The sequence below is a fragment of the Camelina sativa genome, chromosome 15, assembly GCF_030686135.1.
Source record: "Camelina sativa cultivar CO46 ecotype springtype chromosome 15, ASM3068613v1".
NCBI classification, from domain to species: Eukaryota; Viridiplantae; Streptophyta; class Magnoliopsida; order Brassicales; family Brassicaceae; genus Camelina; species Camelina sativa.
In genome coordinates, this window is record NC_141894.1 from 28,049,722 (window position 1) to 28,068,575 (window position 18,854).

Below are 18,854 nucleotides of genomic sequence, written 5' to 3' on the forward strand. Positions count from 1 at the left end.
AATAACTAATTAAAAAAGTTATTAAATAAAAGAAAAATAGTAAAAATTATTTTTCTTCATATATGAATTAAATAAAAACGAAAAAACAATTTTTTTGTTTTATATAAATGAATTTTCGTTTTTCTTTAATTAAAAAAATAGATAACTCAACTTACCACATCTTTAACTCATGAAAATTTCCATGATGTTGAATAATCTTTTGAGTTAACAATTTTACAAATGATATACCTCAAACTTGTACATCAACCATAACACATGATTATTCAAACTCAACTTCAAAAAAATTAGTTTTGTTAGTGATTGGTAACATTTTTGAATAACATATAGGTCTATGTCTATTTTCGTTTGAAATGATAATAAAAAATAATAATTTAGGAGAAATAAATAACTAATTAAAAAGTTAGTTTTGTTAGTGATTGGTAACATTTTTGAATAAAATTTGAGTTAAGTCCATAACTCAACTTAAGTCAATAATAACACATGTTATCATCTATTTACTGTTAGATTTTTCTTGTGATAACTCAGCCATAACTAACTATAACTCAGCCGTCACATGATCCTTCGTTTTTCCGTAAATATTATAACTCAGCCGTAAAGCCATATATATCATCCATTTACTTTCAGATTGTTTCTTGTGATAACTCAGCTATAACTCACTATAACTCAGCCATCACATGACCTTTCGTTTTCCCGTAATGATTATAACTCAGCCGTCACATTACCTTTCATTTTCCCGCAATGATTATAACTCAGCCGTAAAGCGATATTTTGGCGTGAAACCATCAGTTAACCTAATAATAGACATATTTCCATTCTAAATTTAAATTTTGAGTTATAATAATTTTAATATTCAATTGTGGAAAAATACTTTTAGAAAAATAGAATTCTAAATTCGAATAATAATTAGTTAATTATTTGCAATAATATCTTGTGATAAAAAGCTCACTTTATGAATTTATTATGCGTGTGGATTTGAGCAGGCACAAAATTAGTGATTTTTCGCGCTTCCCTAACAACACTTTTGTGACATCGAGTGACGTTTTAATACTTATTAGGAATCTGACAAAACAAAAGACCCAGATATTATTTGCAATAATATATTGTGATAAAAATCTCACTTTATGAATTTATTATGCGTGTGGATTTGAGCAGGCACAGAATTAGTGATTTTTCGCGCTTCCCTAGCAACACTTTTTGTGACATCGAGAGACGTTTTAATACTTATTAGGAATCTGACAGAACAAAAGACCTAGGAAAGAAAGAAGAATATGTTTTCATATTATTTAGAAGACCCTAAACGATAACTCAGCCATAACTTTACCATAACTCAGCCAACCCTCAAATTAGAATGACTAAATAACCGACCAAACCGAACCGAACCGGAAACTATTTTTTCCATTATTTTCGGTTAATTACGGTTATATTCGGCTTGCTATCTGTTATATTAAGTTAATCGACCTAATTTAGATAACATTTGGATTATTTATGGTTATATATTCATCTAACCGACCCATAACCGGAAATAACCGAAAAGTGATTTCAAAAATTTTTAAATTTTCAAATGGTTATCATATTAGTATATCCAAATTACCACCTTAAACCAAACACAATATAACCAAAATCAAACTGTTATATTAAAACCCATAATGTTGGAAATATGAACCCTACATCTCAAACCCTAACCCTAACCCTAACCCTAACCCCTAAATGTCATGTTTTGAATGTTTTACACATTTTGATCAGACTGTTTAAAAATCAATCTTTGTCTATAATTATTAATTTTTATTGCTTCTAATGATTGTAATATTCATTTTTTCATTCTATATATTAATTTTGAGTTATAATAATTCTAATTTACAAATATTTCATAAGTCAGCCGTTTATGTCGATAACTCAGCTATATCAGTCAAATGTTTGAGAAATACTTTTATTAAAAAAAAAAAATCAAATTCAAATTCAAATTTTGAATTCCTTTTAAATAAAAAATTGCTAAAATCACATTTATTAGGCGTGTGGTTCTTAACAATAAACATAATTATTGTTTGTGTCTCCCCAACAACACTTTTTGTATTCTCGAGAATGTATATATATAATAAATTAATATATCAGTTGCATAACTCAGCCATAACTTTACCATAACTCAGCCAACCCTCAAATTAGAATGACTAAATAACCGACCAAACCGAACCGAACCGGAAACTATTTTCCATTATTTTCGATTATTTACGGTTATATTCGGCTTGCTATCGGTTATATTAAGTTAATCGACCTAATTTGGATAACATTTGGATTATTTATAGTTATATATTCATCTAACCGACCCATAACCGGAAATAACCGAAAAGTAATTTCAATTTTTTTAAAATTTTCAAATGGTTATCATATTAGTATACCCAAATTACCACCTTAAACCAAACACAATATAACCAAAACCAAATTGTTATATTAAAACCCATAATGTTGGAAATATGAACCCTACACCTCTAACCCTAACCCTAACCCTAACCCCTAAATGTCATGTTTTGAATGTTTTACACATTTTGATCAGACTCTGTAAAAATCAATCTTTGTCTATAATTATTACTTTTTATTGCTTATAATGATTGTAATATTCATTTTTTCATTCTATATATTAATTTTGAGTTATAATAATTCTAATTTACAAATATTTCATAAGTCAGCCGTTTATGTCGATAACTCAGCCATATCAGTCAAATGTTTGAGAAATACTTTTATTAAAAAAAAAAATCAAATTCAAATTCAAATTTTGAATTCCTTTTAAATAAAAAATTGCTAAAATCACATTTATGAGACCTGTGGTTCTTAACAATAAACATAATTATTGTTTGTGTCTCCCCAATAACACTTTTTGTATTCTCGAGAATGTATATATATAATAAATTAATATATCCGTTGCATAACTCAGCCATAACTTTACCATAACTCAGCCAACCCTCAAATTAGAATGACTAAATAACCGACCAAACCGAACCGAACTGGAAACTATTTTCCATTATTTTCGATTATTTACGGTTATATTCGGCTTGCTATCGGTTATATTAAGTTAATCGACCTAATTTGGATAACATTTGGATTATTTATAGTTATATATTCATCTAACCGACCCATAACCGGAAATAACCGAAAAGTAATTTCAATTTTTTAAAAATTTTCAAATGATTATCATATTAGGTATATCCAAATTACCACCTTAAACCAAACACAATATAACCAAAACCAAATTGTTATATTAAAACCCATAATGTTGGAAATATGAACCCTACACCTCTAACCCTAACCCTAACCCTAACCCCTAAATGTCATGTTTTGAATGTTTTACACATTTTGATCAGACTGTGTAAAAATCAATTTTTGTCTATAATTATTACTTTTTATTGCTTATAATGATTGTAATATTCATTTTTTCATTTCTATATTTTAATTTTGAGTTATAATAATTCTAATTTACAAATATTTCATAAGTCAGCCGTTTATGTCGATAACTCAGCCATATCAGCCAAACGAAACCGTACCAAGTACATAACTCAGCCATAACTCAGTCGTACAAAATACATAACTCAACCGTACGAAATACATAACTCAGCCATAACATGTATGTTTATTTAAGGAAAAAAGATGGCTAGCTACATGAAGTATAGGTGAATACATGGTCACACATACCAACTATACTATTGTATATTCAACTACACAAAGTATATGTATTACATGGCCACATGCATGAGCTATATGACGTAATATGTTCAACACCATAGACATACAATCTGGTACACTGATTGATTAATTCCGGTGAAAACCAGTGTTGACTCCGGCATTGACCAAAAAAAAATTTCTAAAATTAAAAATAAAAAATAAAAAATAAGAAGTTATTATATTAAATCATTTATGGTTTTTATTAATTAAAAAATATTCTATTCAATATCTAAATATTTTTTATATATTTCCTAAATATATCTTAAATGTAAAATAGAGAACCCAAACCTTAAAAAAATTTCTAAAAATTAATTTAACATATTGTAATTGTGTAAAAGAGGGTAAAAAGGAAAATGTTCATATGTTAAAAATAGATATTGTGAATTTTTTGTTGTTGTTTATATGTTAATTCAATATCTAAAGATATTTTTAATATATTTCCTAAATATATCTTAAATGTAATATAGAGAACCCAAACTTGAAAAAAAAATTCTAAAAATTAATTTAACATATTGTAATTGTGTAAAAGAGAGTAAAAATGAAAATGTTCATATGTTAAAAGTAAATATTGTTAACTTTTTGTTGTTTATATGTTATTTTGAGTATGTAAATTTTAAAGAAAAGAGTGTCTAAATTTTTTTATAACAATTACCATGCAAAATTTAGAGTAAAGAGTCATATACTCAATCTTTTGCATATTATTTTCTAATGAAAGTAGTTGAATTTGATTTTATTGATTTTGTAGTAATCAAATAATTTTATTGATTTTATTGATTATGAGAGATTTATATATATATATATATATATATATCTTGAAAATAATTAGAAATTTTTATATCTTGAACATAATTATAAATGATTTTATATCTTGAAGATTATTATAAATGAATTTTTATATCTTGAAAATAATTATAAATGATTTTTATTTAATTATTTACTTTAGCTTGAAAAATAAAAAGTAATTAATTATAAGATGAATATATTAGAGATATATAAAAAATATTTGGATATTGAATAGAAAATGTCTTTTAATCATGAAAACCCATAAATAATTTACTATAATAATTTTTTTTTTAATTTAGAATTTTCTTTTTAAGTGGTGGTCAACGCTGGAGTCAACGCCGGTCTTTGCCGGAGTCAATTGACCAGTGTACTGGATTATATGTCTATGATGTTGACCGCATAATGTCATATAGTCCATGCATGTGGTCATGTAATACATATACTCTGTGTAGTTGAATATACAATAGTATATTTGGCATGTGTGACCATGTATTCACCAATACTTTGTGTAGCTAGCCATCTTTTTCCTTTATTTAATATTTATCAATATTAAATACACAGAGATATGTATCATATGGCCTCAATTCAATGTGTATCATATGACCTCAATTCACATAAATATGTATCATATAGCCTCAATTCAATGTTATATAGAAAGATGGCAATTTGTATAAGCTGTGTTTCTTAATTAATTTATAGCATGTTCCTTTTATCCTCCAGCTTTACTCTTCTTTTTCTTCTTCTCTGATTTTTCATTCTCCTCTGCTGTCTCCATCTTCCTCTTTTCTTTCTTCTTCTTTTTCTCTGACTTGTCCTCTTCCATTGCCACCACCTCTTCTTCTTCTTCTTCACCCTTTGCCTTCTTCTTCTTGCTTTTCTTTGCTGAGAATGTAGAAACTAAGCATAAGAATAAAACATACATTAGTCATGCTATACAGAAACTAACTCAACATGAACTAAGTTATGAATTTCACTAAAGACATAGACATTAGCAGGTCACTTCAAACAAGCCTTGAGTACAGTATGAGAACCTATGAAAATGAGTTTTACATTTTGTATGAAAATGAACACAACTGCAAACAGAAAATGAATGAGTTGCCAAAAGAAGACCATGGAGAGGAAGAGATACTTACAAGTCTTAACAATTACGGAGAAGAAGGTCTTAACTAACCGGCAAAGTTTGAGCCATTTTCTACAACATCATAAACCTAAGACACCAGACTACTACTATCAATTCGGAGCCATTTGCCACAACAAAGTGAATCCAACACTCAAAGATCAATACTACTAAGTACTAACCATTTTAATCCTGAATGGTGCATTGATCGGAATAAAAACAAACGGTAAAAGCTCATCTCTAAAGCAACAGCAAGATCAAGACAAAAATCTCTAACCTTTAAAAACGAAATCATCTCAGCTTCTCTTTACTTGAGCTCTTCTTAGCTGCATCCATAACCTTCTCAAGATACCCTTCAATAGGCGGAGTAAGAGTAGCCATACCACGATTCGCCGGAAACGGAGTCAACTCAAGCTCTAACGCAGCCTTCTTCAGATTCTCCGGCAACGCCTCAATCGCAGCTTTCTTCAAATTCAAAAATGCAGTCTCAGCTGCACGACGCTCTCTATGCTCTCTCATCAACACTTTACTATACTCCTTCGCAAGTCTCTCCCCATCTTCTTCAGTCACATTATACTAAGGCAAGTCATCAGCCTCAAAGATCCCTAACGAAACGTAATCCAAACCAGCGGTACCAATCCGGATCGGTTCATCTGTGACTCCCATTGAAGCAGCTCCTCCTTTCTTCTGGATCTCTATATCTCGTTGCTTCTCTTTACTAATCAACCCTAGCTTCTCACGCTGCGCCTCACGCTCAACCTCCTTGGGGGTCAAGTAGCGAACAGGACAAGGAGCGTTTAAGCATTGCTCATAAAGCTTTTGTTTCTCATCGGAGATCCTTCCTTTTCCTTTAACCGCTTCTTCTCCATCTCCGGCTGGTGCTCCGCCGCCGCTTTTCTTGGTGGCGACTTTGTTATAATAGAAAATGGCTCAAACTTTGCCGGCGATGGTGTTGACAGAAGCAGGGAGTCAGGCTAATAGAAAAACGCCGCCGACGAACAAAAAGACGCCTCCGCCTCCCCAGCGTTTATGAACTTTATAGTCTCATCTGCTAAATCAAAAGCCAAATTGAACAAATTTTGACAAGTAATTGGGGAAAATAGTATATTTGAAATTGAAATCGAGAGTGAGAGGATTCGAACCTGAGCAATTAGGTTTTGTGAAACCAGTAGAGACGAGTCTAGAATTAGGATCACACACCATAGAATCGCCCAGAGAATCTTCTTCACAGGCATCGATGAGACGACGAGAGATGACGAGAGATGACGACAGAGAGAGAGGTGTTTTTTTTTGGCTGTGAATAGTAGAAACTGTTTGTTTTCTCTTTGACATAAACAAGAAAAAAACAATTGTTTTTCTGAAAAAAAACTGTTTAGTCACGTGGAAAATCGGATATGATGTGTATTTTAATTTGTTGATGTGTATTTTTATTTTATATTTTTTTTACTTAAAATCGAAAAACTAAACTCAAGGGATAAATTGTAATTACACCCAGGGCACTAAAAATTTGAGTAATATTTAGAAGATTTATAGATATGAGTAATAAATCAACTTTTGGATAACATTCTAGTAATTCTTTCATGATTAATTTATCCAATCAAGCTCTTTATGCAGATTATCTGTTCTAGAAAAAAATCTCCCATAGAATTTTCTTCTTAAATAAATTCCATCTTCTCGTGCTCTCCAATCCCATAAGCCATGGCCTTTAAATGCTCTGAAGTTCTGATATAGTTTAAATTCAGGTCCTTGTTTTAAAATACATATAAAACGCGTCGTACCGAACAAATTAGGTGTGAAATAAGTTGTATAATTCCATCCGTTTGGTATTATTGCTGGACCTAGAACATCATCTTTACAATTACATCTCATCCACATGGTTTTGTTATTTTCGAGTTCGTTAAAGATCCTAATTCCGGAGCTGGATACATGACCAAAAATACAAAGATTTAAAAAATATAGGAAAATAGTGAGATTTTTCATATTTTGTTTTTAAATGTTTAGATTTCTTTTTGTTGTGTAGACTTGATATTTTTTTGTGTATTAATAAACAACATCTACGTTCCCATATTTATATTTGTTTAATGTTTTCCAATTAATATAAGTTTGCTAATTATAATTAATGTATCAAATCATCATAGAACATATCAATTATGATAATAAGAGTTGTAATTTTTGTGTATTAGTATAGCAAATAAGGTTTTTTTTAAAGAAGCATTGTAGAGTTGACATGTCTTACCCTTTTTTTTGACATGTGTCTTTTCTCTTAGTTCTAAATACATGGTTATAATATTTTATAATTGAATTTAATAATATCATCATACTAAATAAAATAGATTTCAAATTTTACATAATGGTAAAATAATTTTAGGGTACATTTTTTTGTTAATTATTTCACCATTTAAAGTTAGAAATGAATACTAAATTAGATAATGCTGAAATAATTTTAAGATATAAAAGTAATACTATTTATCTTAAAGACACATCTTTCTTTGTTTTCTTTTTCATCATTTCAAGTAAAAAGCAAATAAGACTATATTATGTTATGTTACTTTCAACATTAAAAAAAAAAGTAAAATCTTATATAATAAAGTAAGGTTCACTCTTAACTTTGCACTAGAAAGTGACATTTGGCAAACATAATCTTCAATATGATATATTTTCTATTAAATTATAATCTTCAATATAATATATTTTTATTAAATTAAAATTAAATTACAAAAAGTATATAATGTATTTTTATAATATAAGTAAGGTTCACTCTTAACTTTTCACTAGAAAGTGACATTTGGCAAACATAATAATCTTCAATATAATCTATTTTCCATTAAATTATAATCTTTAATATAATCTATTTTCCATTAAACTAAAATTAAATAACAAAAATTATATAATCTACATTTAAAATATAAGTAAGATTCACTATTAACTTTGAACTAGAAAGTGACATTTGGCATACATAATCTTCAATATAATCTATTTTCCATTAAATCATAATCTTGACAGCCAATAAACGTCATAGCCTGTCCCCACAATTGAATCGAATCTGATATTTTTAAGTCGCTAATGATTTTTCAGTCATTACAATTAGTTCCAAATTTTCAGTTTCTAACGATGTTTCAATCCAAATAGAAGAGAAAATATGCCATGTTAGTATATCTCTTTGATGAGTATTTACACATTTACTTTACACTACAGTAGCTTATAAGAAATCACAACTCTCAAGAGGTCCAAGGTCCAATATTAGAAACTAACCTTTTTATTTTTCGCTACAAAAACATGTACTCTACGGTAATAAACCGGTCTACATGAAAGTATACGTCATTTGATATCTTGAAGCATTATGGAAAACAAGTAAAGCAATCAGTTTTGCCTCTACCAAATAAAACAACCTTATATGTTAAAACAATACAACTATATATCTTACTGATATTATAATATCTTCATATATATGCTTCGGTTTGATTCTATATGTAACATGTGAAGCAAATTGGGGATTTTGGGGATGGGTGTCGATCGACACCAGTATTTTTTTGGTTTGTCTAAATTGATTTAATTATCGAATTGGGTTGGTTTGGTTTAAAGAAAACCTTATAACCGGGTTATTTAAGTGGGAGGTCGACGGAAAGGGTTTTGCGAAGTTGTTTTGTCGATGTTTAGAGAGAGGGAGAAAAGTATTCTTGAGAGTTTGGAGGTTTTTTGGAGAGATTCTTGGCTGGTTTGGAGAGATCTGTTCCTGTGGAGTGGAGATCTAGAGCTAGGAACGAAGGAGAAGATTTCTAAGGTGTTGGATTCGTCTGTTTGGGTCAGAAACTTCCTGCAAAAGAGGTGAGTGCATGAACATGGCTGATCTAAGCCTGAGAATCCTTTGTTTTGCTTGTTTTATTGCTGTTTGTGTTGTTTTCTTGTGTTCTTGTGGTTGGTTGTTGGTTTTCATGAGTTTACAGGAGTTTTGGGTGAGTTTCAGACGATTAGAAGGATTTCGGAAGCGGTTATGCGACTTTCGGCTTCGAGAAGAACGATCTGCGGAGTCAGTGTCAATCGACACCAAGGAGGAGTGTCGATCGACACTGAGGCAGTGTCGGTCGACACCAATCTTTTCAGCAGCGGCTGATGCTTGTTTTTCCTGGTTTGATTGTGTACGGTGTTACTTATTAAACATTGGTTTCTCAGTTGCTTGTGTGTATAGCCCAGTAGATGAGAGGATTGCCTCACTAAGTATTTGTGATAATACTTACGCATCTCAATTGTTGTTTGTGGTGTGTAGGTTTGTGACGTGGAATCATGGCGATGAGGAGGAGGATGATCTAGGGTCTCGTTTGTGTGTTGATGGTTATGTATGGTTACGTTAATGGAACCTTGGATAGAATTATGTTAGATCGTTGGATAGACTGGTTAATAAAGTTATTGTATTGATGTTGTGTATTTGAGTTGATTAATATTATCATTTTTTGTTGTGCATGTTATTGGTTGTTGCTGGTTTAATGATGAATTGTGTTTTGGTGGGGTTAATTAAGTAGTACGGGTCGGGTTGTTTCAGTTTGGTATTAGAGCCCTTACGGTTACTTCCCTAGCTGATCTTTGTCGTTCAATATGTAGTAAACACAACCGAAAACATGAAAGTAACTAACCGAGGGAGTTTTGGCTTTCCACAGTTTGTAGGGTGTCTTAGAAGTGCTAGGTCGAACATACACACGATTAATAATTAACATGCAGTGTTGACAGCCTCATCCGATAAGTGTTGAGAGATCTGGTTTCGATGGAGCATTGCTCGGGCCATATCCTGCAAGGTTCTGTTCTTACGTTCAACCACACCATTCTGCTATGGTGTTCGAGGTGCTGAAAATTGATGAGCAATTCCCTGTGTTGTGCATAAATGATCAAACATGTCATTCTGGAATTTTCCACCATGATCACTGCGAATAGTCTTAATTTGCCCATTCTCCACCCTTGATCTGCAATGAAAGAATATGAAAACACTCGAGTGTATCAGACTTCTCCCGAAGAAATCTGACCCATGTGTAGCGAGAGAAGTCATCTACCATAACAAAAATAAACCGTTTCCCAGTCATACTATGAACACGAATGGGACCCATGAGGTCCATATGAACCAACTCGAATACATGACTAGTGCGAATGTCAGAAATAGGCTTGTGAGAACCTTGACTTGCTTCTCTTAGTTGCATGGTCCACGCACAAAGTGCTGATCAGTCTTAAGCTTCGGTATCCCTCTCACAACTTCCCGATGTTCCAGCTTAAGCATTGGGCGTATATTTAGGTGTCCCAGCTTTTGGTGACAGAGCTCTGTGTCTGTTCCTGTAGACACATGGTAGCAATGGCTTGTTGCCTTCTACATATAGCAATTATTACCTGATCGCTTGCCTTCAAGTTTTACAGAACCTTGTTGATCAACAGCTTTGCAGTCTCGTTTAGTAAATGTAACATCTAAACCTTCATCACACAGCTGACTGACACTAATAAGATTAACTTTCAACCCATCAACAAGAAACACATCTTTGAGACTAGGCTGTGTTCCTCCACCTATAGCACCTTTACCCTTGATACTGCCTTTAGCACCATCTCCAAAGGTAACTTTTCCTGCTGTAACATTCTCGAAATAGGACAGACTGGTGTGGGACCCAATCATGTGTTTGGAACATCCACTGTCGAAGTACCATTTCTTCTGATCAAAACCAATCTTTTTGGCTGCATATGCAACATTGCAGGATAGATCTCTCTTCTTGACATACAGCGGCTTGCTCTGTCTCATGACTTTGTGGTGTGTCTTTTGCTGCATAACTCATAACATTGAGCCTTGTAGTGGTTAAGACTTTCATAGTACCAACATCCGCTCTTCCGACTGCAACATATATTGAAAACTAGTCCATAAGCATATTGTGACGAATAGGGATTACCAGCTAGCCCGTATGCAGCAAGTGGCTGAGTTCTAGTAGTGACTCTGAACGGAGCTCTGTAAGAGGAAAAAGATTGTTTCTGAGAAAACACACCTTTGGTCCTCCTATAGTTATCCTTAGAAGGTCTAGGTGTCGTGTGTGACAATTCTTGGACTTCAGCAGCCTCGTCTTATGATGTCAGACCTCTAACAAACCTAGTGGATGTCGAGCCATCTTTACCTTGGTAGTCGAGATTCCACTTCACAGTACTAGATCTTCCACTGCTAAGAATTGTGTCAAGGTCCTTTGTTCCTTTGTTTAGCATCCTGATGTTACTCAGTTGTTCTTCCAGTTGCTTCTCAAGTCTCTGTGACTTAGTCTTTTCTTCTTCAAGTTCTGTAGTTAGATTTCCAACCTTATGGTTAGAGCTTCTTTTTCATCTATCAAATCAACATTCTCCTATTTCTTTTGAATTAGACTTGAAGTAAGCAAAGCGACTTGTTCATCAACAAATAGATCTGCTTCATCATCTTCTGAATCAAACACAAAAGTGTGTTTGATCTTATTAGTTGTCTCAATGCCATCATCCTCTTCATCTTCTTAAATAACACCTAGTAAGGCAACATAATTATTAAGTATTTCATCATCCTTTTCCTCGCCGTACAACTCACTGTCGCTCCAGATGACAAACAACTTGGATCTGCTTTCTTTCGTAGGACACTCAGCCTTGGTGTGTCCGTATACTTTGCACTCATAGCATTGCAACGACCCTCACCATTTATAGTTGGCACACTCCATCCTGAGGTGTCCATATCCCTCACACTCCGTACATTGCCTCTCTTGTTTATCAATCTTTTTAGAATCCTTCTCTGATTCAGGTTTAGAAAAAGATGAGGTTCCTCTGCGCTGACTTCGCTCCATTTTTGGAAAGTATTTTCTCACCAACAATCCTACTTTTTCTTCATCTGTAACACCCTATCTGTCTTCAACCTTCTGCATTTCAACAGCTTTCAATGCAAATGACCGTTCAACGCACTGTTCCTTCTTTTTCAACTGCAGCTCATATGCCTGCATCATCCCGACCACTTGATTGAAGTTCAGCTCATCTGAGTTTAATGAGACATCGATAGCAGATCTATGTGGTTGAAACTTATCAGGCAAACTCCTGATAAATTTCTTCACCAGTTTCTTGTCTTTGTATCGTTTTCCTAAGACTATAGCTTCTTGTGCTATAGAGCTCAGACAACTTTTGTAATCAGCAACGGTTTCACCATCAAAAGTGACTTGGAGGATATCCCAAGCTTCCTTAGCTGATACACATCCTTGAACACTGTTGAGCTGAGTTAACGGCAAGGCATTAAAGATAACAGACAGGACTTGTGAGTTGTGCTTTGCCTCAGCTTTCTATCCTTCGCTCCACTGCTTCCTAGTTTTTGGCTTCAATTCTCCTTTGTCATCTTTCACCATTGGCTATGTCCAACCATCCTCCACAGCAAACCAGGCTTCCATATCAAAGCTATGAATGACTTGTTTGACGGACACCTTCCAATGTCCATAGTGCTATGGATCCAGCTCTCTTCTCTCTTCTATCTAAACACCCCTAGTGTAGATCTAAATGAAGAACAACACTCACTTTCTAAGCTTTTTTTGATAGCCTTGAAGTTTATAATCTTACACAATAGTTTCTAAGTGTTCGAAGACGTTCTGCGGCTACCCCTAGGCTATTTAAACTCAGCCTCTCAAAACCCTAACAAAAATATCTTCGAAGCTTCCTCTTACGGCAATTGCTTGCGCCCCAAGCCTTATTTTTCCTTAAATGTCAAGAAGAATATTCTCCAAATATCTTCTCTCCCAATCCTGCTTTATCTTCGTATCCAGCTCATCGCATTCTAACTTCAGTTCATCTTAGCCACTCCAACTATGACGCGTCAGCTCTGCTTCCTTGTCGAGCATCATATGTCTATGATCAGATGTAGAGTCATGACTCATGTTCCCTCGCAGCTCCTTGCTCCTTGCTCCGCACAATGATCTGCTGCAGCGACTGCATCTTCACTACTTAGGTTCAATACATTGGCATCAAATGGCTTGCAATATTCTTTATAGAAGCAAGCACCTCATGTTGAATAGAAAAAGCTTGTTCCATGGTAATGTTTTTTTATAATTCCTGGTTTTACTTTTTGCTGTGATATACTGTTTAGGAGTGGGAGAGACCTAAACCTGGGAGGAGGCCTGACATTTTCCCCAAGTTAAGTCTTATGAAGACACCATTACCACCGCCAATGCCTTATGATCCACCGAAAGAAGATGAAAAAGAGGAAGAGAAGAAAGAAGAGGAGGAAGAAAACTCGGACCAAGAAGAAGAGGAACAACCCGAGAAACAGCATTGGAGAAAAGACAGAGATGGAAACATCGATCGAGATACCGATCGAAGAAGAGCCTTTTTTTTTTCCAACTTTTGTAGTGTTTTGGAGGAGTAACAAAATCAAATATTTTTTCACAATTTAGTTGCTATATTTTATTCTCATACTCGTGTTCATGTTCGTGTATTATATTTGTGTAATGCCACTGCTTCAGAAGCTATCCTTTCCAAACTTCGATCCTTCTTTGTACAGTATAGCGTTATAATTGAGAGAAAAAAAATATCCGGGCCAAATCTTGATATGTTATATAATTTGGGGACATAAATATAATTTAGTATTTCCTGAGTACTAAATACGACGCCGTCTTGTTTGCAATTACATCGTTAGGTTTTTTTTAGTGTTGTGGTGCCTCTCTTCATCTTCTTCTTCTTCAACCGTCTCCGCGCCACGAACCAGAGAAAGCTTACCAAACAATGGCGTCAATCCTCTCGAATAAGCAGAAGAAGAAAGATAAATACACTTTGAAAGAGCTCAAATCACTAGGAAACGACTTACTCATTTCTCGCTCCCACATCAATAACCTTCCTCTCCTTCTCACCTTCGTCACACCTGAGTCTCCGCCGCAGTTCGTCGTAGAGTCGCTCCTCTCACTCCAATCGTTTTTCACTCCTCTCCTCTCTCAGCTTCCTTCGACTTCATCGTCTACTCCTTCAACCAAAACCAAAGATGACCCTGAAGTTGTTTTCAAAGCTTGGCTCAGATCAAAATTTGACGAATTCGTCAAGCTTTTACTCGATGTTCTCGTCTCTCAACAGTCAGAAGATGATCTAAGGGTATCTTCTTCTCTGCATTACTTTACTTATCATAGCGTTGTTTGTTTTGTTATCTAAAATGTTTTTGGTGGTTGATTTAGGGAATTGTGTTGGGAACATTGATGGAGTTTGTAAAGCTTTTGAATGTTGGAAGGTTTCATTCTTCAATCTACCAGAGAGTACTTCATGCTATTGTAAGTTGTTAATCTTATCACTTGGTATTGAAATAGTAACTGTTTTTGCAGTGCTTGATGTTTTTAGTATTGTCTCTGTAGATTCACTCTGAAGTTGATGTTGAGATATTCTTGGATATACTTACTTCAAAGTACTTCAAATACATTGATGTCCGGTATGTTGATAACCCTTTGCTTCATAAATTATGTATATACTCCATGTTCTTTCGTCTGCTTTAGCTTTGCTCTTATTTGCTCATTTGGGATTTTGTTTTGACTCTTAATGTCGATTTATGCCCAGCTATTTTACCTACATCAGCATGGAGAAGTTTGTGAAAACATTGGAAGCATCAGTCTTGTCTGGTGGGTTTTTTTTGTTCTTTTTCATTACTTGATATCCTTTCGTTTTTTATCGTCTTGATGCATAATGTAAGTTTTTATTTTGGTAGGTGATAGAATGGCGACCGAGAATAGTGAGGCTGAGAATGATCCAAAAGAAAGGTTAGTATCAGTATGTGTTTGTTGTATATCTTATATTTGTTGTTCTTCCTTCCTTTCGGACTGTTTGAATGTTATCTTTAAGCTGTTTTTTTTGTTATTGTGTTATGGATGATCTGGAAAATTATTGAATTGTAGCCTAGAACTCTCTGTTCGCAAGCTCTATCAAGTTTTGTCCCAAATTCCACCTCCTGAGAAACAAGCTGAAAAGTCTCATCACGAGATGTGGAGTGGGTCAGGTGATTGTTTCCGAGCTTTTTGACTATATGTTTTCCATTTCAGTGGAGATGACTCCAATATGTGTTTAAATTTGCTAAAAGAGTTATTAGTATTTGCAGATGAAAGTAGTAGTGAGAAACCGAAAAAGAAAAAGAAAAAAACTGAGGAACAAGACAGCACTGTGAGTTTTGCAAGTTTGCTAAATATACACTGAATCCGTGAATAAGTTTTCTTCTTGGCATGCAATTGCTCACTTTTGCCTCGTAATTTCATTCTGTTAAAACTCCAGCTCCTTTCTCCGACGACAATTAGCAAGAGGATGAAGTTGAAGTTCACTAAAGCATGGATTTCATTTCTCAGACTGCCTCTCCCCCTTGATGTTTACAAGGAGGTAAGCCAATTTACTTTCATAACCAGCCATTTGTCTAAAATACGACATGGACGAAGACTTACCAATATGCTATCTTGTGATAACCAGGTTCTCGCTAGTATTCACCAGACAGTCATTCCCCATCTATCTAATCCTACAATGTTATGGTGGGCATACTTACCAAAGCTTCTTTCATTCAATATATGTCATTGTCCTTCAATAAACGCTTACATATGTTTCATCATACTTCGCAGCGACTTCTTAACAAAATCATATGACATTGGGGGAGTTGTCAGTGTGATGGCTCTTAGCAGTCTCTTCATCCTCATGACCCAACATGGTTTGGAGTATCCGAACTTTTATGAAAAACTGTATGCGTTACTGGTTCCTTCTGTCTTTGTTGCAAAGCACCGAGCAAAATTTCTTCAGGTATTGCCATATTGTAGTACCAATGAAATACGGATTACTTTATAATCTGTTCTTCTTCCCACTGTAACTGAAACGCTTTCTGCAGCTTCTTGATGCTTGCCTGAAATCATCAATGCTTCCAGCATATCTGGCAGCTTCATTCACAAAGAAACTAAGCAGGTTGTCACTTTCCATTCCTCCCGCGGGATCGTTGGTCATAACGGCTTTGATCTACAACCTTTTACGAAGAAATCCTACAATCAACCATCTTGTGCAGGTACGACCTATCATTGTTTGTGCTTGAAAATGCCAAGTACATATTACCAGATAGGAAAATGACTTCTGTTTAATTTCGCTCACAAGTGAACAAAAAAATGTATAAAAAGCATGGACTTATAATGATAGGTTCAATCTTGTTCAGGAAACCGTTGAAAATGCCAATGAATCAAACGCAGAGGCTGATGAACACAACGAGAGCCAACCAAAGACCAGCAAAAAGCGAAAGCTTGGTATTGACTATTTCAACAACCAGGAGAGTGATCCCAAGAAATCCGGTGCCTTAAGTAAGTCGTTATCATTCTAGTCTTTATTTTTTACTTTTACTTTCCACCCCCTAGCATAGAATTACACCCACATATAGAATCATGATTTGTCCAGTAAAAAACGATGATTCCCCGGGTTCCGTAGATCAAAGTTAAGTTTTGACCGTTTTGAAATGTCGAGAACAATATGTCGTTTTGCTTTCTGTAAGTTGTTATCTTGTTAAGTCATTTTGTAAGAGAACTATTGATATTCGCTTTACTGGAAACGAAACTTACTTGTTACAGAAAGTTCTCTCTGGGAGATTGACACTTTGCGCCATCATTACTGCCCACCAGTTTCAAGGTATATTTTGCTCACCAAACGATTACATCCGGAAACTTGAAATTTTTTCTACATTTGGTCATTTCCTTGATTCCTCTTTTCACTTTTCAATAGGTTTGTCTCATCTCTAGAAACTGATCTAACCATCAGAGCGAAAACCACTGAAATGAAAATTGAAGATTTTAGCTCTGGTTCATATGCCACCATATTTGGGGACGAGGTAATGCAGCTCTCTGGTTCATATGATATCAACTCTTTTGTTAATATAAGATCACTCGACTTTTTGGGCTTCTATTTATTTATAGTTGCAAAACCGATAACCATTAGATGAAACTAATTGAGGAGATCTTAAAATTGGCAGATTCGGAGAAGGGTTAAGCAAGTTCCTATAGCGTTCTACAAAGCGATTCCGACATCTCTGTTTGAGGATTCAGATTTTCCGGGGTGGACATTCAACATTCCGCCAGAGGAAGGCAAATGCTGATTTGAAAGCTTCGCCAACCCATGAGCTAATCTGCGGGTTATTCGAAGACTTTGTGTTAACAAATTTTGTAGTTTTGATCGATCAGAAACAGTTTTGGTTTTGTGATACTGAATCTGAATGTTTACCCATAAATTTACGAGAAATTCTTTATTCGAGTATTGTGGTTCACTCTCATAAGAACGTCGATTAGGAAAATAGTTTATAAGTTCAGATACTCCTTCCTGCTTGCTCTTGAGCACACTCCTTTTGGTGAGTCCATACACTGATAAAGTATCTAAAGTAAATGTTTAATTCAAAGTGGGTGAGCAAAATCTAATCCAAGCGTGGTCGTACTAAAGTCTTGGTTTTTGCTACAAAAAGGCGTAAATTTGCAACCTCAGGTTATACAACCCACCGTGTGCAAACACTTCTTGTCATCTTGTGTACCATTTGGTCTTTTTTTCAGTCCAAATGCTTTTACCTATGTAGATTACAGTTAACTGATGAGATATTATTCATTACAAGACTTTTTGTGTTCACTATAAGTCTCTAAGCATTACTTTAATGATTCGACGAAATAATATAGCTTTGAATTTAGTTCGAGTAAAGAAAAGAAGTTAATAAATAAAAACTTGAGTGAGATAAAGTTTATAATACCATAACAGATTTATAAAAAGATTTGTTCATTAACTAAAACACTAATACAAAAGAGTTTACACACAGTATGATAACAAGCCAAACATTTACAAACTCCCGTAGTCAAAAATGTAAATAAATAAATAATATTACCTACATCTAATAATCACAACGGGATATTTTGTTCCATCATAGGGAAAATGAAGAATTTTTTTTAATATGGTCCAATTTCAGTGGAGATTCCACACAAGTCCCAACTATATCCTTGTAATGGGACTTAGCCAGTAGCCATTACACTTTGTTTCTCCCTAATTTTGTTATATTATTCCCAGGTTCCTTTCGTTCATCATTTCAATCTTTTCATCGTGCACAAAGCACGATATTGGTTGTGCAGTCAACACTTCACTAGGCACGCACACAGCACCACTTTGCATTATAATTTTTCTTTTCTACATTATTTGTATCCATTTACAAAATTTGTTGAAACTTTAACAAGTTCACTTTCATCAAACGTTACACTCAAAATAATTAATGGTAGACTTGGTAGTG

The 18,854-nt window shown here is 34.1% G+C and overlaps 1 protein-coding gene, 1 long non-coding RNA gene and 2 pseudogenes across 5 annotated transcripts; 2 read left to right on the forward strand and 2 right to left on the reverse strand.

Moving 5' to 3' along the window:
• Window positions 1-5,242: 5,242 nt before the first annotated feature.
• LOC104747533 (uncharacterized) lies at window positions 5,243-6,814 on the reverse strand (annotated as a pseudogene). Its single transcript, XR_015581669.1, has 4 exons — window positions 6,754-6,814; window positions 6,612-6,662; window positions 5,889-6,540; window positions 5,243-5,391 (listed from the first exon to the last, which is right to left on the reverse strand). The product of XR_015581669.1 is annotated as an uncharacterized LOC104747533 (transcript).
• A 303-nt stretch (window positions 6,815-7,117) lies between these two features.
• On the reverse strand, window positions 7,118-7,663 carry LOC104748790 (S-protein homolog 22 pseudogene; annotated as a pseudogene). The gene has a single exon (XR_015581420.1). The product of XR_015581420.1 is annotated as an S-protein homolog 22 pseudogene (transcript).
• Window positions 7,664-8,626: 963 nt separating this feature from the next.
• On the forward strand, window positions 8,627-10,071 carry LOC147927228 (uncharacterized). 2 transcript variants are annotated; one of them, XR_015582916.1, is made up of 3 exons: window positions 8,846-9,436; window positions 9,576-9,747; window positions 9,876-10,071. It is a non-coding gene; the product is annotated as an uncharacterized LOC147927228 (long non-coding RNA). The 2 variants fall into 2 exon arrangements; XR_015582917.1 differs by lacking the exon at window positions 9,576-9,747 and having other exon boundaries at window positions 8,627-9,436.
• A 4,168-nt stretch (window positions 10,072-14,239) lies between these two features.
• On the forward strand, window positions 14,240-17,848 carry LOC104747534 (protein NUCLEOLAR COMPLEX ASSOCIATED 4). Its single transcript, XM_010469180.2, has 15 exons — window positions 14,240-14,695; window positions 14,776-14,868; window positions 14,950-15,023; window positions 15,149-15,210; window positions 15,297-15,348; window positions 15,484-15,584; window positions 15,684-15,745; window positions 15,854-15,955; window positions 16,043-16,101; window positions 16,189-16,363; window positions 16,449-16,619; window positions 16,764-16,905; window positions 17,170-17,227; window positions 17,321-17,426; window positions 17,568-17,848. Exons 1-15 carry the CDS (start codon window positions 14,336-14,338, stop codon window positions 17,688-17,690), a joined length of 1,740 nt encoding a protein of 579 aa, XP_010467482.1. The 5' UTR covers window positions 14,240-14,335; the 3' UTR covers window positions 17,691-17,848.
• Window positions 17,849-18,854: the final 1,006 nt, after the last annotated feature.

What these genes read in the sequence shown, in the direction of transcription:
- LOC104747534 (XM_010469180.2), top strand. Translation starts at nt 14,336, where the DNA reads ATGGCGTCAATCCTCTCGAATAAGCAGAAGAAGAAAGATAAATACACT. An exon ending in AGTCAGAAGATGATCTAAGG is followed by an intron (nt 14,696 to 14,775) that starts GTATCTTCTTCT and finishes TGGTTGATTTAG; the next exon opens with GGAATTGTGTTGGGAACATT. An exon ending in TCTAATCCTACAATGTTATG is followed by an intron (nt 16,102 to 16,188) that starts GTGGGCATACTT and finishes CATACTTCGCAG; the next exon opens with CGACTTCTTAACAAAATCAT.